Raw genomic sequence first — 25,971 nt, 5'->3', positions numbered from 1 at the left:
TTGTCCGGTGTCTGCTGGGTTACCAGGAGTTTCTCATTTGTTTTCTCACCTTCCTGGGCTGGATGTTAACCATGTTTTTAGTGTTCACAGGGATTCATTTCTCGGACACTGTGGTTCTCTTGCTGAAAGGAGCAACGAGTTTTGAGCAGGACAACAACATCATACTGACCGACTCCCGATCCAAACGGGAGAGGCTGCATTCAGTGTTCGGTCACTACTGGTTGCTGAACTTTCTATTTCCATGTCATATGGTTTTTCAACCTCTTGAAAATGCTGTGCAATGGCCAGATACAACATTGTAATAGAAATTATTTTTATTATTTTAAACCTTTCACTCTCCAGGTTTTTGCAGTGACTTATTCATTCTATTAAGACGGGACAAAGGCCATGGTATGTGCTTTCCTGTCTGTTGGAAAGTGCATTTAAAAGATCCCTTGCTATATTAGGAAAAATGTAGCGGGTTTCCTCTGATGACTACGAGTCAGAATTACCAAATGATTGACATCCAACAGTCGATGATTAATCAATCAATGTGCTCCAGTGGTGTCGTTAAACAAAACAAACTCTTATTTATTCTATTAAGACTACCTGGCCTGGTGCTTATTTTAAACCTATCACACTCCAGGTTTTTGCTGTGACTTATTCATTCTATTGAGACTATTTGGTCCATAGATGTTAACAGAAGTGACAGGATTAAAGCTTCATAATCGCAGTTGAAATTAGTTTCTTTAAGCATTTTTCAATAACAGAAAATTTCTGGCCTTAATTGTTTCCTTCCTATCAATTTTTGTTATTTCTTACAATGTATAAATAAACTAGCAAGATGACATCTTTCACACTGTCCGATGCCATATAACTGTGAATAAAATGTGTTCAGTGCGTCGTTAAATAAAACATTTATTTCCTTCCCTCTTTCACATTGCACTGATATTTTATAAAAAAAACCTAGTGGAAATGTGTGTGAATTTAAACAGTAGAAAACCCTGAAGAGTAGCAATGTTGATCAACAAAATATAATAAGGTTTGAATACCAAGTCATTCTGTTAAACACAAACAGGACAACATTCAAGTTACTTTATTGCAAAAAATAGAAATATACAAATTTTATATTCAGTAGGAATTATACAAAAAGAATGTATTATAATTATAAACCATGTCAAGTCCACAAAATATGGAATATGTATAAATATATCAACTAAAAAGACAAATGCTAATGAAAATCAAGGGAGACAATGTTTGACAAGCCTTCATATGCTTCGTTGTGGGAAAAAAAGAAGAGAGTCCAACAACATTAAATAGAGCTGCTTTCTACTTGCAACTCAGCCTGGTTTGATTTTTGCTCCTTTTGAATGTGTTTATTGGCAACTAAGCCGTGTGTGATAATCCACCATACTTTTATCCGGACTAGAAAACAAAAGCTTCTCCATCCTAGGAAAGATGATTTTGTCTTTTACTGTGTTTTAGTGATGTCTTAACACATGGTAAAGGACGGTAACAAAAACACATTCGAGGGGAAAAGGGGGGATTATGGAATTTATATATACATTATGTTAGAAAGCATTATTGGAGAGGAGTGGGGGTGGGGGGGGGGGGGGGGTGGGGTGGAGATATCTGGTTTTGTGTCATGGAATTGTTGAATGGCCCCTTAGTAACTGTGGCATATATAAAAATTCTGAGAAAATAAAAAATCCAATGCTGTCACACAAACTACTCTTTTAAAATTGGCAATGAAACATTTTCATGTACACCATCATAGAATACACCAGTCATTAAGTACTGGTTGGAATGCGAAAGACAAATTGGAGTCTTCTTGTTGTTACAGCCTCTTATATTCAAAATGGATGCTTTACCACTGAACTAAACTTTTACCCCAACCCTTTTACTTTATGGTACTAAACATTTTTTTTTTAAATCTGACCCATAACTGTTTTTGGTTAAAGGAATATAACCAGGTGCTTTTTATAATATTTAATAACAGCAAGTATCAATTAGCTGGATTTGAAGCTAACCCATTTTTGATCATCACCAAGAAAGGTATCACAGACATGGCTTCAAGGGTGGTGCTGGGGTGCACTTCATTTTGAAGTTCCAAATCAATTCAGTTTTCAATGAATAAATATAAATAATTTAAATATATTTAAATGTAATGATGTATGTTCATCAAGTGAGTGCTTCTGATGAAAAAAGCCTAAATGCAATTCATTTTGGCGAAATTTGGAAAACTGAATGTGTCTTTTTTAAAGTTGCACCTCCTCCCTTGAAAAATTGTACATCTGCTCCTGTATCCATTTAAATGACTCTAACAAAATTAGCAGGAAATATTCCAATTTTCCCATGTAGCGCTCCTTCCCACCAGTCAAAGTGAGATTGTGTCCTTGTAAGCACTGTGATCTTGTCACCTGTGAAAACAAAACAAATATTTATAGTTTATTCAGTATACTATAGGACCAATTCTTATAAGACTCAGCTAAACAAGCATTCTGTGAGTACTGCTAAAGCAAAATGTTTAAACTTTGTTTTGTTTAACAACTCCACTAGAGCATTGTTTAATTAAACATCAGCTATTGGATGTCAAACTGCTAAAGCAAAAAATAGAATAGAATAGAGATTTAAAGACACCCCAGCAAACTGCTAAAGCAATACCTGTCTCTATCGGGCCCAAAAAAGGTTTGTATCTCCTAAGTTCAAGGGCCATAACTGTGTGAAAAATGAGTAAATCTACAGGAATATTAAACTTGATCTGTAACCATACATGATAAAGCTATAAACAAAATTTCAGATTTTTTTTTTCATATTTCAAGTTCAAGGGCCATAACTGTCAAAAATTGGTAAGCTATGAAAGTCAAACTTGATAGGTAACAGTACATGCTAAAACTATATACATAATTTCACCTCAATATCTGGAGGCATTGCAAAAAAAAAAAGGCATGGAAAACTATGTGTGTGACAGACAGACAGGCAGACAGATGAATGGGGACAAAACTTATAGTCTCCTCTGGTTAAGACCGGTAGGGGACTTGAACTTAGGTGAAACAACATTAGGATCACCAAATAAAACATGAATCTGAACTAGGAAAATAAAGCACATTCCAAATCTGTATCTCATGGAATATCAAGTGGAATAAAAGAATGTATTTTTATCAATAGCTAAATAAACCACATTCCAAATCTGTATCTCATGGAATATCAAGTGGAATAAAAGAATGTATTTTTATCAATAGCTAAATAAACCACATTCCAAATCTGTATCTCATGGAATATCAAGTGGAATAAAAGAATGTATTTTTATCAATAGCTAAATAAACCACATTCCAAATCTGTATCTCATGGAATATCAAGTGGAATAAAAGAATGTATTTTTATCAATAGCTAAATTGACAGGTTAAGTTCAAAAAGACATCAAGAAATAGTCTTTGTCTTCAGTGTATTTAGTAAAAATAATAAATTTGAAACTGTATTGATGGCCCACCTGGTTTAAAAGAGAGGTCACTTGATAGTTGACCTTTGAACTCGTGTTCTGCAATGACTTCTACTGACCCTAGTCCACCACCAGCAGCAATCGACAACTTTTCTGGTGAGAGATTATGACCTGCAGTACAATTAAACTATGTGAAAATTCACCTTCAGTCTGACTTTTATTTAATTATCATTTTAATGCATATACAGTTGAATCCCATTGGCTCGAACCCTGTCGGTGCTCAAGAAAGTGTTCAACCCATCGGTTAGTTCGAGCTATCTATTTGGTTAACATTGTGTAAATGTAACTCAGGACTTCGTATTTGGTTCAAGCGTTGCGGTGTATACAACCCTTCCGAGTTCGACACAATCAGATTCTACTGTATTTTAAAAAACAGTAAAAATTATGTTAATAAAACGGAAAAAGGAAATAGAGATTAAAATAAATTCATAAAAAATTAAATTAAAACAATCAATAATTTTTTTTTAATAATAATAAAAAAATTAAATAAAAAATCTAATATTAACCCCTATAAAACAAACAAACCCCACAACAAAAGAACCTGAAATGAAACACAGACAAGTCACTACAAACTATATGAAGAGAGTGAGTCAGATTTTTTCAACATGTTTATGGTTTTTAGAATTTACAAAACAAAAAGCATAAACCAACCAGTCAAGTTTGTTCTTAATGCATTGCAGTGACATACACTAGTACATATGAAATAATACTTGATTAATTTTTAGTGCACCAACACACCAATACAAAGAAGGAAGGAAATATTTTATTTAACAACGCACTCAACACATTTTACGGTTATATGGCGTTGAACACGTGGTCAAGGACCACAGATATTGAGAGAGGAAACCCACAGTCATGGGCTACTCTTCGATTAGCAGTAAGGGATCTTTTATATGCACCATCCCACAGACAGGATAGTACATACCACGGCCTTTGTTACACCAGTTGTGGAGCCAGTGCTCCACTGTCTGGAACAAGAAATAGCCCAATGGTCCCACCGGCGGGAATCGATCCTAGATCGATCGCGCATCAGGCAAGCACTGTACCACTAGCTAGGTCCCGCCCCCCAATACAAAGAGTGCACAATATAACAGTCACCTGATTTTGTAGCGGTGCGAACTGTGGTGCGAGTGGTACGAGTCACCACTTCTTTCTGCTGTGTTCCTTTGAAGTTTCTGCCCATCTTCACTGATGAAACTGTACTTGATGACCTCACAACCTCCTTCTGGCTCCCTTTTTCTCCCCCAGATCGGAAACTCTACAAAGTGTATTCATCTACATATCCTATCAGGGGCCGTATACACTTAAGTTAATATTAGCACTAAGATTGCTTCGTGGAATGGGACCCAGATCAACAACCCAAATATAATATTTTAGGCATTCACTAAAAAACATAACCAAATAGTCCTTTTTTATTTATAAACTGAAAACTGTATAGTACACAATGAACACCAAACAATATTGTGCCACAAAAAATAAATATTAAACAGAAGTGTGTTAATACAAAATACTAAAACACATTTAACAAATTTATTCTTACATGTATAAATTAATTTCAATGAAATTTATTTTTGTGTTTATATCCAATTAAGGTTCAAGTATATTAACCTGCCACATACCTCCATCTGTCCATGTCAGGAATTAAGGAGTAATTGGGCTTGTTAAAACAACTGTGTTTCTGGGAACGCGACCCCACCTAGAAACCATACCATATATGACCCATCAAAGAAAAAGGGCCAGCACTTTTTTCCTCTAATATTTTATTATTATTAATTTTAAAAATTAATATGTAGGTGAAGATAACATATATATCATTTTATCTGGACCTATAGAGGTGAATGTAGTATTTTTAAAAAGCTGTTAAAATTTGGGCAGGTGCCAGTACTGGAATTCGAACCCAGAATCTACTTTTTAATACCATGAGGTAAGCAATGCAGAGCTCAGTTAGTACTTGAAAGATAGAAAGAGGGAGAGGGGGAGCTATAGCGAGTGAGTGAATGAGAGAGAGCGAGAGAGAGAGCGCGCGTGCGAGAGAGAGAGAGAGAGAGCACGAGAGAGACAGAGAGAGAGAGAGAGAGCACGAGAGAGAGAGAGAGAGAGAGAGAGAGAGAGAGAGAGAGAGAGAGAGAGAGAGAGAGAGAGAGAGAGAGAGAGAGAGAGAGAGAGAGAGAGCAAGAGAGGAAGCGAGAGAGCATTAAAAGTTATGTTAAGACTGTTACCTGGATGAGATACCCTCACTGACTCTGTCTTTAATGGTGTGTCTGTGTTTTTATTACCCTCCTGGTGAAGATATAGCGGTGTCGTACAAATTTTGTACGCACCACCAGGTGCGTATTACAAACTGTGTTTTGATTTGTCAACAGGGAACAGAGTTAATTTCGATTGGTTGGACAGTGACCTTATTAGCATAACAGGACTATTTTTTTCATTCATAATTAATGTCAAGGTCAGTAACATCCACAACTTTTACTACAAATGTCATTCATTAAAAGTTGATGTAAACTGGACCGCGCGAGAAATATTTTTAAATAAAAAATAAAAATAAAAGAATGAATAGAACAATAATTAAACATATTCATTTTATTTATTATGTGGATTTTTGGTCTACAAATTGTTATTGTCAGTTGTGATTTGTGAATTCATCATTATTAAGGTCTACGACAGTCATTTTTTGGACCCTTGTTTTGGCTTCGTACACACTAAATGAAACGTATCCAACGTTAATTTTTTTCATATGATATATTTGACAAAAGGTAGTTTTTTATTTTTTTAAACTTAATTTAATATTTTTTGTAGAATTATGAAAAAGTAAAATATACCGACCTGTAAACAGCGTTGTTTGCTTGTTGTAGAAATTTAACAGGGGTCAAGGTTAGTAGACCAGTTTTTATTTTAATGTGGCGATGCATTGTAATAATATAGCTAATTTTGAATTTGAAATGTCAGAATTCCAATGTCATAATTTTGCACCTCCTTACAATAACCACAAACTGGATACATGACGTTTCCGTTTTAAGAATGCTGGAAAAAATCCAATGCAAAATTCCTACTGATTTTTTTTTTTTCGAACATTACTGAAGCACCTGAATGTGTTTGAAGAAAATTCTGTGATTGAAAGATTGTACATTTTACGAAATATGGATTTCAAGTGAAATTACGGTAAGATATGCTATATTTATTGTGTACAAAGAAAGCCAAAAGAAGGGAGCGAAAAGTGACTGTCGTCGACCTTAAAGTTATCACTTTAGTTTTCCCGTGAACTCAGCTGCTTTTGCAAGCTACACGTTTTTAACTGCAAAAACACTTGTTATTCTCTTATTGGTTGGATTTTTGGTCAACAAATTGTTATTGTCAGTTGTGATTTGTGAATTCATCATTATTAGCATAACCAGTGCCAGTGGGGTAACGGGAACATTTGTTTCTTGGGGGCGTTTTGTTAAAATATGGAATTATGTATTAGTTTTACCCATTTTTCACCCAATATGAAAATAAACATATATTGATGCATGTACCTTACAGCTTTCTTTAAATTAAAAAATGAAACCCGATGGAAATTTATGGGAAAGTAGGCCTACGTATACACCACTCCCCTGAAAACGTCACTGAGAAGTAGCGGAAGTACAACGAACTATTTCTCAATGCGGCGGTACATAGTCGTGAACCGGCTAGTTATGCAAATCAACATCCGGTCTTGAAATAGGCTACAAAATTGATTGACTGATTTATTTATTTTTCATAATTTGCGTGATTTAAAAGAGGGTAATAAATAAAATACCACACTCGTTTTCGCTAGATATCATTTTTACGAAACGAGTGAACTTCCCAAACGTATCTGACCGAACGAAAGTGAGGTCAGATAGGTTTGGGAAGTTCACTCGTTTCGTAAAAATGATATCTAGCGAAAACTCGTATAGTATTCTATATATACACATTAAGAGTTATGTTAAGACTGTTACCTGGAACCTGGATGAGATACCCTCACTGACTCTGTCTTTAATGGTGTGTCTGTGTTTATACACATTAAGAGTTATGTTAAGACTGTTACCTGGAACCTGGATGAGAGTCCCTCACTGACTCTGTCTTTAATGGTGTGTCTGTGTTTATACACATTAAGAGTTTTGTTAAGACTGTTACCTGGATGAGATACCCTCAAGACTGTCTTTAACCTGTGTTTATACACATTAAGATAAGACTGTTACCTGGATGAGATACCCTCACTGACTCTGTCTTTAATGGTGTGTCTGTGTTTATACACATTAAGAGTTTTGTTAAGACTGTTACCTGGATGAGATACCCTCACTGACTCTGTCTTTAATGGTGTGTCTGTGTTTATACACATTAAGAGTTTTGTTAAGACTGTTACCTGGATGAGATACCCTCACTGACTCTGTCTTTAATGGTGTGTCTGTGTTTATACACATACCCTCACTGACTCTGTCTTTAAGTTTATACACATTTTGTTAAGACTGTTACCTGGATGAGATACCCTCACTGACTCTGTCTTTAATGGTGTGTCTGTGTTTATACACATTAAGAGTTTTGTTAAGACTGTTACCTGGATGAGATACCCTCACTGACTCTGTCTTTAATGGTGTGTCTGTGTTTATACACATTAAGAGTTATGTTAAGACTGTTACCTGGATGAGATACCCTCACTGACTCTGTCTTTAATGGTGTGTCTGTGTTTATACACATTAAGAGTTATGTTAAGACTGTTACCTGGATGAGAGTCCCTCACTGACTCTGTCTTTAATGGTGTGTCTGTGTTTATACACATTAAGAGTTTTGTTAAGACTGTTACCTGGAACCTGGAAGAGAGTCCCTCACTGACTCTGTCTTTAATGGTGTGTCTGTGTTTATACACATTAAGAGTTTTGTTAAGACTGTTACCTGGATGAGATACCCTCACTGACTCTGTCTTTAATGGTGTGTCTGTGTTTATACACATTAAGAGTTTTGTTAAGACTGTTACCTGGAACCTGGAAGAGAGTCCCTCACTGACTCTGTCTTTAATGGTGTGTCTGTGTTTATACACCTCGTCCTTCACCATCGCCAGCCCTGCCCTGATCGCCTCGTTCCGGTGGTTACTCAACACCTCATAGAGGGCGATGCACTCCTCGGGAGGTTCAACCTCCCCTGAAAGAATCTGGTATGCACGGATGTCTTCTCCGTAAAATCTGTGTGAATAAAAGAAGGAAAAAAAGAACACTGAGAGATGCTTTGTAATGAGGGATAGAACTGAGACGGCTGGTTCACTAAATGTCATTTTATTTCAATTTATTTTCATGCTTATATTCAATTAAGGTTCAAGCACACTGTCTGGGCACATGTTTCAGCTATCTGGAATGTCTGTCCAGGACAGAAGTTAATGGTTACATGTAATTGTTAGTGAGAGAGAAGCCAGTGTAGTGACCATACACTTACCTGGTGGACCATTAAACCTTGCTCTGGGTGGGAGCTGGTACCGAGGTACGAACCCAGTACCTACCAGTCTTAAGGCACATAGCTTAACCACTATGCTATCAATGCTGGTGGTTCAATAGATTTTGATAAACCTTCTTAAAGCTGAATATAAAATACCTGTAGAACAGATAAATACAGAACAAATAAAAATAACTAGTAAGACTCACTTTCTGTTGGCATCTTTTCTTTCAATCAGGCAACTGCCTTCTATGGAGATTCCAGCAAAAATACCTAAAGGTAAACAATCTGTCACTCTTCGTTCGTGTCAGTATTCAGTACATGTATTATCAAAATTGTTTACCACCACAGATAATCAATAATTTTTGCTTTGAAAATGTATTGATTATACACAGTGATACCCATAAAAAGTCTACAATGCATAACGGACAGGTTAAATGTCTGACCCAATAGTTATAGTTTACATGTTGGGATGTGATACCCATTTGAAAATACAGCTTTGTAACATTATAATACACTTAATTAAAAAAAAAAAAAAAAAAAAAAAAAATTCTAGGAGAGAGATTGAAATTTTATTTTTAAAATCTCTAGAAGATGACGATCAAATTAAAACTGACACATTACAGTTATCATAACATGCCTGAACCGCTTTTGGATATAGACATGTTAATAAAGTACCTGTTATCATATATGTGTTTTGCTAAACACAATTACTGATACCCAAGCATTTTTGATGGTGAGTAACAACTGGTTGCAATTTTGATTACATTTTTCTATTTCCTTTTTATTTTGTAACGAAAGGATCCTTGGGAAAATCATGAATATGTCAAATAGCAGCACACAACAATTTTAATATTTTTATTTTGAAATGAGCAAAGATTATGTTTGGTATTTGAAGTTATTCATCACAAATAAATGAAATATGGCACTTGTAACTTTAATAAATCTCCTTAAAGGGAGGCTTAACTACAGATTGGTCTTTGAAATGGTATTTTCCATGTTTGATGATAACTTTTTCTAAAGATTTTATAAACATGAAAAATAAACAAAATATTTTTTTAACAAAAAATAAATGGAGAGTGGCCTATACTCATCTGCACTGCCATCTTGGTTGATAAGAAAGTAAATTCTGTTGAGCTGATTTGAGAAGAAACATAAATAATCAACAGGTTTTTGATAAGTAAAGTAAATAACAACACTGACCTCTTAGACTACAGCTGTTTAGCCATTATAAATCTTATTTTAATATGTATTTCCCCACTTACAGGACAGCACCTACTTGATTTCATATCCCAGTTATATAGCCCTGGCTGAAATAAAACCCATCATGCCTCATGCAAGCACTGTAGTATTAAGTGCCACTTTCTGCTTTTTATTTGTTTTTAAGCCAGGAATGTTTAAATGATGGGGACTGAGAAGGAGGACTGTTACCTTTAGTTTTAGAGTACGTATAGATGGCTGACGGACTCCTGACTGAGACATCTCCTTCCAAATTCCTTCCCAAAGGTCCAGCAGCAATCGTGAAGTTTCCTCCCAGCGTCAAGTTACCTCCCTTGGAAAAGGCATCTACTGCTGTTTGGCTGTTTAGTATAATGACAAAATCTGTGACCTGCACAAAACAGAAATGACAACAATTATCACACAGTGACACTAAATATGTTGCAATTTTGTTTTAACAATGACATGGTTACCTGTACTGTTGATTATCTCAAGGCTATTATAGATTTAATAATTTGGGGAGAGCAAGAGGCCATACAAAGTACCCATAAAATAAACGTTTAACTGAACAAAGTAGGCATGGAGAAAAATTGCAGCACACACCCGGCAACAAAAAACCAGTAACTACAGTACCTCCTCGCCCTCCGTCCTCCCCTGTGACAATTTTGGACCAGCCTTAATATTATTTTTCTCCCATTTCCGTTATATGTTGACAGTTTTGTGCACTGCATGTATTAGAAAATTTATTGCTATGGCTTGATTCACTTAGATGGTTGTATTTGGTAAGGTTAAAACAAAGATGTAATTCTTCTCACATGTACAGTAAAAATAAAGACAAACCTCGGCTCCAATTTCAAAACCTCCACCAAGTCCAGCCAGACCAATAGCAGAGGGGGCTGACCATCCTGAAATAAAGGAAGGGAATGTGTGTTTCTATAACGACTCCTTCAGCGTGTATACTACTAAATCAAATCCCATAGATGACAATAGTAGCATATGTGGCTAAAACTCCTACCTGCAGCGTATCAATCGACATAAATGCCACGGATATAAATACTACCACCCTTCACCCTTAAAGTGAATCAGAAAAAATGGGGGTCAAGCTGCTCATTTCTGAGATAACAGGTAGTGTTTATGACTACCCTAGTTCCCCACAAAATTCGAGTACTTTTTTTTTACAGGTATCCCATACATGTTTCAAGCACAAGGTTACTTGACACAGTGGTACTAGATGAAATAAAATTGCATATATTTTTTGCCTAGATGAAACTATTTTTTTTTTTACAACTAACACACTCACATTTATCACCAATCACAGGACTTATGGTGTTCACTTCTCTATCAAAAGTTGGGTGCACCTCGAACTTTGACCCAGCCAAAAGTTATTTGGTTTAGTACTACCTTTAACACAAATTTTAATATGTGTTTATTTGAGGTCTTGTATTTTACATGTATGGCAATTGTGATGCATAGACTAGTATCAAAATGAAAATTTAGCTGTTATTCAGACTATGGACTGGTCACTGCCATCTCTGGTCCTATGTGTACTGCATGAAACTGTCCATGTCAATCAGTACCAGTCTCCAGACACCCCATCTCTGGTCCTATGTGTACTGCATGAAACTGTCCATGTCAATCAGGACCAGTCTCCAGACACCCCATCTCTGGTCCTATGTGTACTGCATGAAACTGTCCATGTCAATCAGTACCAGAGTCTCCAGACACCCCATCTCTGGTCCTATGTGTACTGCATGAAACTGTCCATGTCAATCAGTACCAGAGTCTCCAGACACCCCATCTCTGGTCCTATGTGTACTGCATGAAACTGTCCATGTCAATCAGTACCAGAGTCTCCAGACACCCCATCTCTGGTCCAATGTGTACTGCATGAAACTGTCCATGTCAATCAGTACCAGAGTCTCCAGACACCCCATCTCTGGTCCTATGTGTACTGCATGAAACTGTCCATGTCAATCAGGACCAGTCTCCAGACACCCCATCTCTGGTCCTATGTGTACTGCATGAAACTGTCCATGTCAATCAGTACCAGAGTCTCCAGACACCCCATCTCTGGTCCTATGTGTACTGCATGAAACTGTCCATGTCAATCAGGACCAGAGTCTCCAGACACCCCATCTCTGGTCCTATGTGTACTGCATGAAACTGTCCATGTCAATCAGTACCAGAGTCTCCAGACACCCCATCTCTGGTCCTATGTGTACTGCATGAAACTGTCCATGTCAATCAGTACCAGAGTCTCCAGACACCCCATCTCTGGTCCTATGTGTACTGCATGAAACTGTCCATGTCAATCAGTACCAGAGTCTCCAGACACCCCATCTCTGGTCCTATGTGTACTGCATGAAACTGTCCATGTCAATCAGTACCAGAGTCTCCAGACACCCCATCTCTGGTCCTATGTGTACTGCATGAAACTGTCCATGTCAATCAGTACCAGAGTCTCCAGACACCCCATCTCTGGTCCAATGTGTACTGCATGAAACTGTCCATGTCAATCAGTACCAGAGTCTCCAGACACCCCATCTCTGGTCCAATGTGTACTGCATGAAACTGTCCATGTCAATCAGTACCAGAGTCTCCAGACACCCCATCTCTGGTCCTATGTGTACTGCATGAAACTGTCCATGTCAATCAGGACCAGTCTCCAGACACCCCATCTCTGGTCCTATGTGTACTGCATGAAACTGTCCATGTCAATCAGGACCTGTCTCCAGACACCCCATCTCTGGTCCTATGTGTACTGCATGAAACTGTCCATGTCAATCAGGACCAGTCTCCAGACACCCCATCTCTGGTCCTATGTGTACTGTATGAAACTGTCCATGTCAATCAGGACCAGAGTCTCCAGACACCCCATCTCTGGTCCTATGTGTACTGCATGAAACTGTCCATGTCAATCAGTACCAGAGTCTCCAGACACCCCATCTCTGGTCCTATGTGTACTGCATGAAACTGTCCATGTCAATCAGTACCAGAGTCTCCAGACACCCCATCTCTGGTCCTATGTGTACTGCATGAAACTGTCCATGTCAATCAGTACCAGAGTCTCCAGACACCCCATCTCTGGTCCTATGTGTACTGCATGAAACTGTCCATGTCAATCAGGACCAGTCTCCAGACACCCCATCTCTGGTCCTATGTGTACTGCATGAAACTGTCCATGTCAATTAGGACCAGAGTCTCCAGACACCCCATCTCTGGTCCTATGTGTACTGCATGAAACTGTCCATGTCAATCAGTACCAGAGTCTCCAGACACCCCATCTCTGGTCCTATGTGTACTGCATGAAACTGTCCATGTCAATCAGTACCAGAGTCTCCAGACACCCCATCTCTGGTCCAATGTGTACTGCATGAAACTGTCCATGTCAATCAGTACCAGAGTCTCCAGACACCCCATCTCTGGTCCTATGTGTACTGCATGAAACTGTCCATGTCAATCAGGACCTGTCTCCAGACACCCCATCTCTGGTCCTATGTGTACTGCATGAAACTGTCCATGTCAATCAGTACCAGAGTCTCCAGACACCCCATCTCTGGTCCTATGTGTACTACATGAAACTGTCCATGTCAATCAGGACCAGAGTCTCTAGACCACAACGGATCCAGCCGTCTTCACTCCTGGACAAAGAAATAATGTCTGATAAGCCTTGGGTCCTCCAAGATAACTTGATCCAGACAGCTGTATTTTCAAACACAACCAAATTCCAAATCTGCAGCATGATCAACATTTTAGCTTGAAAAAAGAAGAAAAAATTAGCTGCCAGAACATGGGCCTATATAACATACAGTTACCTTTTTCATAGTGATCATCCTCCTCCTCAAGCTTGGCTATTACAACGCCACTACCACCTCGCGCCGTCACGAGAAAACCAGCCTTGAAAACAGTTATGATGGCAAGACCTTTGGCCTTTGCTAAAATACTAGCTAGAAAAAAATAAGACGATATATACAAGTGAAAAGAAAGTAATATTTAATGTCACCTCTGGGACAGCACATTTTAAATTCAAGTTATTTCATGTCTAACATGGTTAAATCAACATTTGGTCCAGTGAGAGAAAGACTGAAAATATGCTGTCACGACAAAGGCTAGTCCTAATGATAAAACAAAGCAGGCTTTCTGCCACTTTCATGCTTAATTATGTTTTCATAACAGGAAACATTTTGTTTTCAAAATCTTGATTAATAATTACTGTTTAATGTTTTAAAATTGTGTAGCAATTTCTGAAACTTGCACAGTTGAATACTGAAGAAAATGTTGCCTGAATAACAGAAGTTCACTGTAGGGACAAGATCCCAAAATCTGTGTCTGATGAATCACAGTTTATAAATAAATACCAAATTATGATTTCACATAAATATCTAAACAAATAATTTGTTGAGTTTCTTTATAATTTTTGTTGTTTTTATAAATAGTAATGTATACACACAAAACACCCACCTGGAATCAATTTATCTGGCCCAGCTCTGGCACTTGGCATTGTAAATTCCCTCAAAATTTTAGCCGCTTTCTTCGCCTCAGACTTGAGGCTGTGTGGAATTGGTGTGTTCACCATGTTTATTTTCTTTCACTTTTTACACTTTTATGTCATTCTGCAAGAAACAATTCATAAATTAAAATAGCTTTCATAATTGCAGCTTTCTGCAAAAGAAGTATTTATTAAACTTGATTTTGACCTCAACCAAATAATTTCAGGTAACAAATTTTTTTTAATCTATAAACAATTAAAGGAACTGTACAAGGGGTGGGACGTAGCCCAGTGGTACAGCACTTGCTCGATTCGCGTCAGTGTGGGATCGATCCCCACTGGTGGGCCCATTGGGCTATTTCTCGTTCCAGCCAGTGCACCCAGTGGTATGTATTACTCTGTCTGTGGGATGGTGCATATAAAAGATCCCTTGCTGCTAATCGAAAAGAGTAGCTCATGAAGTGGTGACAGCAGGTTTCCTCTCTCAATATCTGTGTGGTCCTTAACCATATGTCTGATGCCATATAACTGTAAATAAAATGTGTTGAGTGCGTCGTTAAATAAAACATTTCTTTCTTTGTACAAGTATGTAATGCCAAATAAAATGTTACGTAATGCTATTTTGGTCACAATTAAGACACTCTGTCTTCCCAAAGTAATGCTCTGTAGGACTAGACCATATACCCACAAAATATTACGTAATTCTTAGAGACCCCCTCCCATTCACAAACAAGTCATGTGATATAATTTTAATGTAAGTACTGTTTGCGATTTTGGAAATCACAGATATGAATTTCAACTTGATTTATTATCAGTATTGAGTGTTTACATTTAGCAATAACTACACTGTCACCATGACAGATCGTTTATGAATTTTTTTTTTTTTTTAAATAAAAACATTTAGTAAGATCAAAAAAGTGTTACATAACACTGTTCAGTACACCCACACACCTCCTGTAAAGCTACATAACGTTTGGATATACATCCACCCACCTCCTCGAGCAAGTATAGTAATATTTGAATGATTCCTATTCACTGATTTTATTTGTATTTTTGATTTGTTTGTTTGATAAATTATAATTAATAAGTATGACTGCCTGTATTTAATTTGTTTAAGCATGATGAATGCTTTTAAAGTTTTACCTCCCCACTTAACATTTTGTAAAAGGTCATGATCCCACTCCCTTTAATTATGTTAGGTAATAAATTGTTAAATGGCCCCATACACGTAATGTCACTTGTTCTGCATGCAGAACATAGCCCAATGGTAACCGCCAAGTGCTCGCCTAATGCGTGGTCGGTCAAGGATCGATCCCCGTCGGTGGTCCCATTGAGCTATTTCTCTTTCCAGCCAGTGCACCACAACCGGTACATCAAAGGCCATGGTATGTGCTATCCTGTCTATGGGATGGTGCATGTAAAAGATCCCTTGCTGCTAAAGGAACAATGTTGCAGGTTTCCACTTTGACTATATGACAAAATTACTAAATGTTTGACATCTAATACTATAGCCAATATAAAATTTGTTCTGAAAATTTGGAGATAGAGGGATGTTTAGGTACAGTATGGTAAAAAAGTGCCTTACAGAAAACAGTACTTTTAGTTACATGGTACTGTTAATTGTTTTACTTACTGCACAAAGGCAAATTGTAACAACTGAGCATAGTTTTGTCAATAAAAAAAAATCCACATCCGTCAACAAAAGTTGTACATAAGACGTTTCCGCTTTTCTTTGATGATGCACAAATTTTGTTATTTAAAGATAAAGCTTCAAAACTCATACTGCACCATAATACATACCCATCAATAAATGTTTCAAGGGTCCAATTAGCCCTAAAGCTGGGGTCCAGGGCCTGCAGGCACCTGGTCATGTTCGGAACGATGTCTCACTGGGACAAAGCACACACCCCCCCCCCCCCCCCCCGACACACTCCTCCAAATTGTAAGGCATCTAGTAGCAATAGGTTTCACAAATGTCATATATGATCAACATTTCCTAGATTGTTTCCACACTAAGGCTGACGACAGTCATTTTTCTCACCTTTGTTTAACTTCATACACAATAAAAATAGCATATCAAATGGTCATGTAAGAAAGATTTCCCCCCCCCCCCCCCATTATATTGATCAATGTATAAAGAAGGTATAAAGAAGGAACCTCACCCTAACCCATCTCCAACAGTAATTTTTTGATGTGATATATTTGACAAAAGGTACTTTTTATTTCTTTCATCTTTTAAAACTTAAAATTGTCCAGAATTATGGCAAAAAACCCACACATGACCTGTAAACAACGTTGTCTTCTTGATATAGAAATTGTACAGGGGTCAAGGTTAGTAAACCAGTTTTTATTTTAATGTGGCGAAAGATTGTAATAATATAGTTAATTTTGAATTTGAATGATGTCAGTATTCCAATGTTGTCACTTTGCATCTCCTTACAATGACCATAAACTGGGTAGGCCTACATGACGTTTCCATTTAAAAAAAAAAAAAAATTCCAAATGAAATTTTTTTGTTTGAACATTACTAATGTACCTGAATGTGTTTGAAAATCTAGTGATTAACATTTTTTACCGTAATATATCGTCAACGTCCCTAACTGCGTTATGCTTCAAATTCCGTTCACTTTGTTTTCTCGTGCACGGTTTGCGCAATCAATATCCGATTTGTTGTCATCGGCATGGTTCAGGAACATTTTAATAAACAATAAAGTTGAGAAAAGTATCTAAATACAAAACTTTACAAACCCCTAAAACCATTAATTTTACTAAGTCGTTTTTGTTTATTCCTTAAAATTATCGTTATCGGGTCCACATGACTCGTAGAAATTGACTTAAAATGGAGAAAGATGAATTAACATTTTGTGTGTGTCACATGACCTCACACGTGCCAGATCAACAAGGCCAAAGAATTTAATTTTTACGATTTTTAAGACCCCTGTTGTTAGAATTTGTTTTCAATTATTATATTCGATCTGCAAAAGGTATGCTACATTTTTGTGCCTCTATTGTAGTGAATAGTATTCATAATCCATTCATAACAGTTGTAAATAATTTTGAGTATATAAATTGTGCTAATTTAGAATCAATTCATTAAAAAAATTATATTTTACAAACTATTCGCAGGTATGAACGTAATGCCTATCAGTATTGACATCAAGTGCGAGCGATGTGTGTTGATAAAACTCGGACCGGACCAGAACGTTTGATAAATTTAATTTTTCCTTTAAAAAAATTAATAAATTAAGTGTTCGGCAACTGTGCATAATTAAGAAACATACATTTTTTCATGTAGTTGACTTAAAAATGGAAAATGACGAACCACGCATGCGCAGTACGATACTTTTTGCAAACACATGCGCCTGAACGCAGTTAGAAACGTCTCACCCTTTCCTGTTTAACGGAGGGTGTTTCACTTTTATTTATTAGAATGGATTTGTTTTACGTCCACATTATTGATTTTTACGTTACTTGATTGCAATTTATTTTGTTTCATGTACTGTAGCTGAAACATGTAGAATAGTATTTCCGTAAATATGGTATTCGTGTTTTTGTCGTTAGGTGAACGCAGTTTGGGACGTCGATGGTATGTTATATTTATTATGTATGAAGCCAAAAAACAAGCGTGCGAAAAGTAACTGTCGTTGACCTAGTTCATCGAGATAAACTTGAATGTAAGTGCAATCTTGATGAACTATCGTCGACCGTAAAGGGACATACCCTAGTTTCAACCCGTGAAAATTAACACTAAGTTCAGTTAATCTACAAACCTGTAACACATTTGGATAAAGTTACAACTGAGTGAAACATGAGTCTGTGACTTTGAAATGGTGAAATACCCCCTAAAACAGACTAAAACTGGACTCCATAGCCGTTACTTGTCAGAGGCACGTGCGTTTTTAAAAATGTGAGAAATGCATTTTCATGATTTTGTGATATTGAAAACACTAGGATGACCAAAAACACTTCGAACGTTCGGAAATTGATAATCTAAACAATAAAATATAAGTAAATTATGATTTCAATTGTCAAAAACGGCTCTAATAGTAAAAAATATGCCTTAGTGTTTAAAAACTAGGGTATGTCCCTTTAACAGTTACACTACGTCACTAGTCATAACAATAGATTTTGAAAAAAAAAACCCACACGTGAATCTCACGGCTAAAACGTGAGAGTTGACAGGTCCGCTCCTACCCCACTACCTAATAACAGTTAGGCATTTATAACAAATACTGATTATAAAATTACCTGTTTTCTAATAAATAAAAGATTGTGACAGAAACTTATTTTGACAGAGCTACACTTCCGTATTGTGAAAGATTTAGAGTTATTGGTCATTAGGTTGAACAATCCTACATTGCATGAGTCGCAAAAATTCACACGTAGTTTTGCCTTTGGAATGTCTATAATTATTAATGAACACTGAAAATATGTTCCATTTTCATTATTAATTATTTATATTTACACCTATATACTCTTAATTTATGCCCCCTAACTAAAAGGAGGCATGAGGCAGTTAGTTATATATTATCACCTAGAAACTGCCCCACCTAAAAAGTAAACCCACAGCAGGTTAGCACTAACAGCATTCAGAGGTGTGCCTCAATTTATTATTTTTGTTTTAAAAAAGACAGGGCATCCCAACCAGTACGCTACAACTGATACATCGAAGGCTGTGGTATGTGCTGTTCTATAAAAACGTGATTATACTAGTAATAATTGATAATGAATAAAGTTTAATTGTACATCTTTTGATTTCAGATGACAAAACGAAATCTGTTCTTAAGTTCATGACGTTCAACCTCTATGGGGCAGGATTTAGCTCAGTTGATTGAGTGCTCGCTTGAGGTGCTGTGTCACAGGATCGAACCACCTTGATGAATTCATTCAACCGATTGTTTTTTTCTCATTCCAACCATAAGTTTGTTTTGTTTAACGACGCCACTAAAATGATTTATTAATCATTGGCTCTTGGATGTCAAACATTTGGTAATTCTGATTTGTAGTCATTGGAGGAAACCCGCTACCTTTTTCCATTAGCAGCAAGGGATCTTTTATATGCACCATCCCATAGACAGGATAACACATACCACAGCCTTTGATATACCAGTCATGTGCACTGGCTGGAACAATAAATAGCCCAATGGGCCACCAACGGAGATCGATCCTGGACCAAGTGCTTTACCACTAGGCTATGCCCCGCCTGCAACTGGTCAAAGTCCATGGTATGTGCTTTCCTGTTTGTGGGAAAGTGCATATAAAAGATCCCTTTCTGCATTAAGAAAAATGTAGCAGGTTTGCTCCGATAACTACGAGTCAGAAATACGAAATGTTTGACATCCAGTAGCCGATGATTAATTAATCAATGTGCTCTAGTGGTGTTGTTAAACAAACATTAACTTTAACTTTCCACCCCTACACTTAAGTTTCCATGATGGGCAAACTGTGAATATTGCAGTTTAGAACAAACTCATAAGAATACAAAAATTAAATGTTTTATTTCTTAAATGTACTTTTTTATATATACAAAAATATACTCTTCAAAAAAAGAAACGCAAAAGGCTACAAATGGGTTATAACTCCGATTTTATGTTTCCTACCGGTTCATGCTTTGTGAATATAAGGTCATTGCATGTCCCAAACACATTCCCACGGTTACATTCGATAAAACGCAGCTACTGTACAATAAAGTTCCAAAATGTGAATATTCGCAAAAACGCAGCCACGTGCAAACCATGTCACCACTGCACGTGCGTTGTCTGCACGTGCAACATGAACACCGACGGTATAAAAGTGCAGGGTGTTCGCTTGCCTGGCCTCTGTATCTGGCCGACAGTTGACAATCCAGGACATGCCACGTCTCAGTGAACCGCAGAGAAACAATGCCATCGGCCGACTAGACGCAGGCGAATCCAGAACGGCCGTTGCCAGGGCATTCCATGTGTCCCCAAGCACCATCTCCAGACTGTGGGACCGTTACCAGCAACATGGATCAACACGTGACCTCCCTAGATCCGGTCGACCACGGGTCACTACCCCCGGGCAGGACCGCTACATCCGGGTACGCCACCTTCGGGAACGATTGACTACTGCCACCTCCACAGCCGCAGCAATACCAGGTTTGCGCAGGATATCCGACCAGACCGTACGGAACCGCCTACGTGAGGTAGGAATTCGTGCCAGACGTCCAGTTCGAGGTGTCATCTTAACACCACAACACCGTCGACTCCGACTGCAGTGGTGCCAGATTCATCGACAATGGCCTCAACTGCGATGGAGACAGGTGTGGTTCAGTGACGAGTCCCGATTTCTGCTCCGACGTCATGATGGAAGATGTCGCGTGTATAGGCGTCGTGGTGAACGTTATGCGGCAAACTGCGTGCAGGAAGTGGACAGATTCGGCGGGGGTAGTGTCATGGTGTGGGCAGCCATCTCACACACTGGCAGAACTGACCTGGTCCACGTGCAGGGCAACCTGAATGCACAGGGCTACATTGACCAGATCCTCCGGCCACACATCGTTCCAGTTATGGCCAACGCCAACGCAGTGTTCCAACATGACAACGCCAGGGCTCACACAGCACGTCTCACAACGGCTTTCCTACAGAACAACAACATTAATGTCCTTCCTTGGCCATCGATATCACCGGATTTGAACCCAATTGAGCATCTATGGGACGAGTTGGACCGACGCCTCCAACAGCGACAACCACAGCCCCAGACCCTGCCCGAGCTGGCAGCAGCCTTGCAGGCCGAGTGGGCCACCATCCCCCGGGACGTCATCCGTACTCTGGTTGCTTCAATGGGCAGGCGGTGCCAGGCAGTTGTCAACACACGCGGAGGCCACACCCGGTATTGACTCCAGATGACCTTGACCTTGGTGGTGTGTCCTATCACTTACTCACAATGGACTAGAGTGAATTGTGAACAATCCTGCAACATTTGGTAATTATTGGACTCACCATTCAATAATTAAATCAATTCTCCAAATGTTACAATGTGATTTTGCGTTTCTTCTTTTGAAGAGTATATGTACAAACATTCATGTTCATAAAACCTTTATACATTCAATGTATTTTGGGTTACAGATCTTTGGAAAAGAGATAAAGACATGTTTTTCTGGGAGCAGGTCAATTTGCCCCCAACGCAGTTGATCAACTCACCCCACACAGTTTAGTCAACTCATATCAATACCATTTTGTTAATTAATATACCAATATTAGAAAATTTGTTTCTAATTTTCATTATTATTCATACTTACCTAGTGCTAGCACAACAAATATGCTATTCAACCTGAGTCATACCTACACACTGCAGAATTCTCTCCCTTGCCGGATATGCGCAATGCTATCCTTGCACGGGCTACCTGTAACTTCATTCTCGGTTCAAAGTCCACCCACCGAGGGAAAGCCTCATAGGGGTGGGTGGGAGGTATAGTTTGTTGTGCTAGCACTAGGTAAGTGAATAATAATGAAAATTAGAAGAAAAAAAATTCTAATAGTCTTATTCAACTTACTGTGCTAGCACAACAAATATGCTATAACGGACGTGCAAAGACACCGTTAGAGCACGTGAATTCAAGATTAATGGGAGGAGGTAAGAAAATAGAGGACTTACCCGTACCCAAAAAGCTCCTTTGAAGTAATGACATGGAGATAGGACGAACCACGACATACGGTAACAAGGAGTCAAAAAACTTTTGGGAATAAAAAGGAGCTTCCCAAAAGAAAAACTCATCCCCATGAAAGGGAGGAAAAACATCTCCCCGGGGAGAGGAAACGGTAGACAACACTACAAAAAACCCCATCCCTCAGAAAAGAGTGGAGTGTTAAACATGTCCGAAGCGTGAATCGATGGCAGTCGGACGGAAAAGAGGTCGACCCCTTTCCGTTGCCCTGCGCACAGACACGACGTGTTGAGCCGCAATGACTGTCTGGATCCTACGCGTACCGTCAGGACCAACCGCCATATCCCGGAAATAGAAACGGTCAAAAGTGTGCCGTCCTTTCCAAACCCCTGCATTCATGACCTTTATAATATCTAAAGAGTCATGAAAATTCAGGGAAGCAGAAATGGCTCGGATCTCATGTGGTTTAACAGAGAAATTCCGTAACACATGATCACCCGCCATCTCATATGCTAACTTGATGGTAGCTGCTATCCATCGAGACAAAGCATTTTTTGTGACATCACCCGGCCTAATGGTATAAGAAATAAACAATCTCTTTTTACCCTGCCGCCGGTTTTTCGTACGCTGCAAATAATACTTCAGTGCTCTCACGGGGCAAAGAAGTCTATCCGAGTTATCAGATGACAGTGTACGAGATAAACTGTGAATGACAGTAGGTGGAAACTCTTCCCCTGGAGACTGATTTTTAGCAACAAAGATAGGGTCGGTACGTAAAGTGACAGACCCGTCCGAATTGTAATCAACCAAGTCATGCAAAAAAGCATGTATCTCACTGATCCGACGATAAGCTGCCAGTGAAACCAGAAACAGAGTCTTCCACGTCAAGGCACGAAGACTAGCAAACCTCAACGGCTCATAAGGCGCACCCTTAAGAGCATGTAACACCAGAAAGACATTCCATTTCGGAATAATGGAAGGTCGTTCAACCGTGGATTGTAATGATTTAAGTAAATCATGCAACACCAAGTTGGTAGAAAAGTCACGACATCCACACTGTTTAAGAGTAGTGAAAATCGCAGCTCTGTGACTTTTCACTGTCGTGACTTTAAGTTTCCTTTCTTGGACCAACGCCAGAAAGTACTCCGCTAAATCGTTGACAGTAGGCGATAAGGGATCGAAATCCCGTGCGTTCGCCCAACGAACCCACATACGCCAGTGACACTGATAAAACGACTCGGTAGATTTGCGCTTTGCTGAAGAGACGAGATGCGCAATTCTTGTCGAAAAACCTCTGCGTCGCAAGGAAGCCCTGATAACCTCCACGCGTGAAACCGGAAGACCTCCGGCTTCGGATGCCACACCGTCTGACTCAGTCGCTGGCTGAGTAGATCGGACAACACTGGTAACCGGAACGGGACTGCCACTAACAGTGACAGGAGCTGTGGAAACCAGGGCTGCGCCACCCACAGAGGAGCTATCAACGTCACGTGACAAGGTTCCTGGACCACTTTGGTCAACACCTTGCCGAGTAAGACAGGAGGAGGGAAGGCATAAAAATCCAGTCCCGTCCAATCCATACTTAACGCGTCGTACTCCAACGCCAATGTGTCCGGTACCGGGGACACGAACACCGGCAATTGGTTGTTCAACCGTGTGGCAAACATGTCCACCTGTGGACTGCCCCACACCCGAAGAACCGCTGCGACCACCCCTTTGTTCAACATCCACTCCGTCTGAACAGGGGTATGTCGACTGAGGGCATCTGCTAACACATTCACCGAAGAAGGAATGTGTTTCGCCCACAGAGTGGTCCCTAGTTGGTCACAGAATTCCAAAATCGCAAGAGCTTTGCGACCCAAAGTCTCCGATTTGGTTCCACCCCAACGATTGAGATATGCCACTACCGACGTATTGTCGCATCTCAACAGAATTCGACGGTGTCGAAGAACACACCGGAAATGAAGACAGGCACGATGCACTGCCTCCATCTCCAAACAGTTGATATGAAGCTTCCTCTCGGAGAGATTCCATACCCCTGAAATGTGTTGATCCAACAGATGCGCCCCGTACCCGTGTAGCGACGCATCCGTGAACAGGATCAGATCCGGAGCAGGGGGGTGCAACGGAACCGATAGGGACATGCACTTGTCCGACAGGCACTCCTGTATCGGATGAGTGAACCATGGGCCCAGAGGCACTATCGTGTCCCAATTGTGACCGTCCCACCGTGGGGACAAATGCCACTGGAGTGGTCGTTTGAATCGTCTGAACCGCACGATCAATGAGGCCAGAGATTCGAGGTGGCCCAACACCACGTGGAGAGATCGTACCGTAGTACTTTGCTCCCCCATCAAACGTCGCGCCGACGTTTGGAAATTGTGGATACGCGCATCGGTGGGACGAACCGACGCTACCACAAGATCGAAGACCACTCCGAGATATGTGAAAATCTGAGCCGGCGTTAACTCCGATTTCACCCAATTGGGAATAAAACCCAATTGGAGGATCGTGTCCAAAACCAACCCGACATTGGTCTGACACTCCTGTTGCGACGAAGCTGGGATCAACCAATCGTCCAGATAGGTATGCATTCGAACCCCTAACAAATGAACATGACCTACCACCGCTTTTACCACACGTGTAAAAGCATGGGGACTCGTCGCCAAACCGAACGGGAGCACACGAAACTCGTACGCTTTCCCGTCGAACAGGAAGCGCAGAAACTTCCAAAACGCCTTGTGCACCGGGACATGGAGGTATGCGTCTTTCAGATCGATCGACGCAGCCCACTCCCCAATTTGAAGCAGGTTCCGGACCGAATGAACCGTTTCCAGTTTCATGGAAGGAACATCGACGTAGACGTTCAGTGGCTTCAAATTTAGGATTGGTCTCCATTCCCCATTTTTCTTCCGGGCGAAGAAAAGATGAGAATAAAATCCCGGAGTGTCCAGACTGACTCTCTGGATGGCCCCTTTGTCGAGAAACTCGGCAATCATACTCTCCACTAAAACGCGCCGATCCGCGGACGGTAACGGCGGCATTCTCGGAGTGGAAGTAAGAGGGGGGCTCGAAGAAAAGGGTATTTTGTAACCGTGTCGAACGACCGACAGAACCCAGGGGTCGAGACCAGGCAGCTTGCACCAATTTCGAAGGAAATGGCGGAGCCTGCCCCCCACGGGTATGGTTGCTAACGGTACCTCCGAAAGCAACTGCCGATCGTTCACGTACCCTCACCCCAACCGCTTACCACCCGTAGGCGCAACGCCTTTGGTGGACTGAGAACGGAAACGCAGTACGACGTTTGCGTCCTCGCTTAGCGGAAGACGGGTTGTTACCTGGTTGCCTCCTAGTGTCAGGAACCCTAGGGATCTGAGCCGACTGTAAAAAAGCAGCCTTTTTCACAGGAGGAGGCTTGAACCCCGAAAACGTGGACCGACGTTTACCAGAGGTTGAGGGTCGAGTGTTCGGGACTGGTCGCGACAAATCCTTGTCTAGGACAATATTAAAATCGGGACCGAAAAGTAAATTTTCCCGTACCGAACGTGTACGAAAAAAAACGTCTTCACAACGTTTGACGCACTCAAACCCGCCAGGTAATGGTCACGCCGTAACAAAAGACTGTTCGCAAACAATCGGCCAGATAACTGAGCGATATGCTTAGAGGCTTTTGACGCAGCCTCCAAACAGCCTTTCGCCATCGCGGGAAGGCTCTCGACAGCCTTATCCAAGCCAAAT

The 25,971-nt window shown here is 39.8% G+C and overlaps 1 protein-coding gene and 1 long non-coding RNA gene across 5 annotated transcripts; both read right to left on the bottom strand.

Moving 5' to 3' along the window:
• Window positions 1–1,060: 1,060 nt before the first annotated feature.
• LOC121380941 (SH3 domain-containing YSC84-like protein 1) lies at window positions 1,061–18,929 on the bottom strand. Of its 4 annotated transcripts, none has more exons than XM_041509983.1 (10): window positions 18,855–18,929; window positions 14,579–14,730; window positions 13,933–14,064; window positions 10,958–11,022; window positions 10,331–10,508; window positions 9,109–9,172; window positions 8,451–8,655; window positions 4,577–4,736; window positions 3,470–3,589; window positions 1,061–2,399 (listed from the first exon to the last, which is right to left on the bottom strand). In XM_041509983.1, the coding sequence occupies exons 2-10, from the start codon at window positions 14,691–14,693 to the stop codon at window positions 2,290–2,292; spliced, it is 1,149 nt and encodes a 382-aa protein (XP_041365917.1). In that variant the 5' UTR covers window positions 14,694–14,730; window positions 18,855–18,929; the 3' UTR covers window positions 1,061–2,289. The 4 variants fall into 4 exon arrangements, with proteins under 4 accessions (XP_041365917.1, XP_041365919.1, XP_041365918.1 ...); XM_041509985.1 differs by having other exon boundaries at window positions 18,753–18,882; XM_041509984.1 differs by lacking the exon at window positions 18,855–18,929 and adding an exon at window positions 18,377–18,587.
• Window positions 7,349–8,273, bottom strand: LOC121380942. The gene is made up of 3 exons (XR_005959018.1): window positions 7,952–8,273; window positions 7,678–7,841; window positions 7,349–7,612 (listed from the first exon to the last, which is right to left on the bottom strand). It is a non-coding gene; the product is annotated as an uncharacterized LOC121380942 (long non-coding RNA).
• Window positions 18,930–25,971: the final 7,042 nt, after the last annotated feature.

The sequence above is a fragment of the Gigantopelta aegis genome, chromosome 9 (assembly GCF_016097555.1).
Source record: "Gigantopelta aegis isolate Gae_Host chromosome 9, Gae_host_genome, whole genome shotgun sequence".
Lineage (NCBI taxonomy): Eukaryota > Metazoa > Mollusca > Gastropoda > Neomphalida > Peltospiridae > Gigantopelta > Gigantopelta aegis.
Note: the sequence above shows the minus strand (reverse complement) of the source record. Positions and strands in the feature narration are given on the sequence as shown.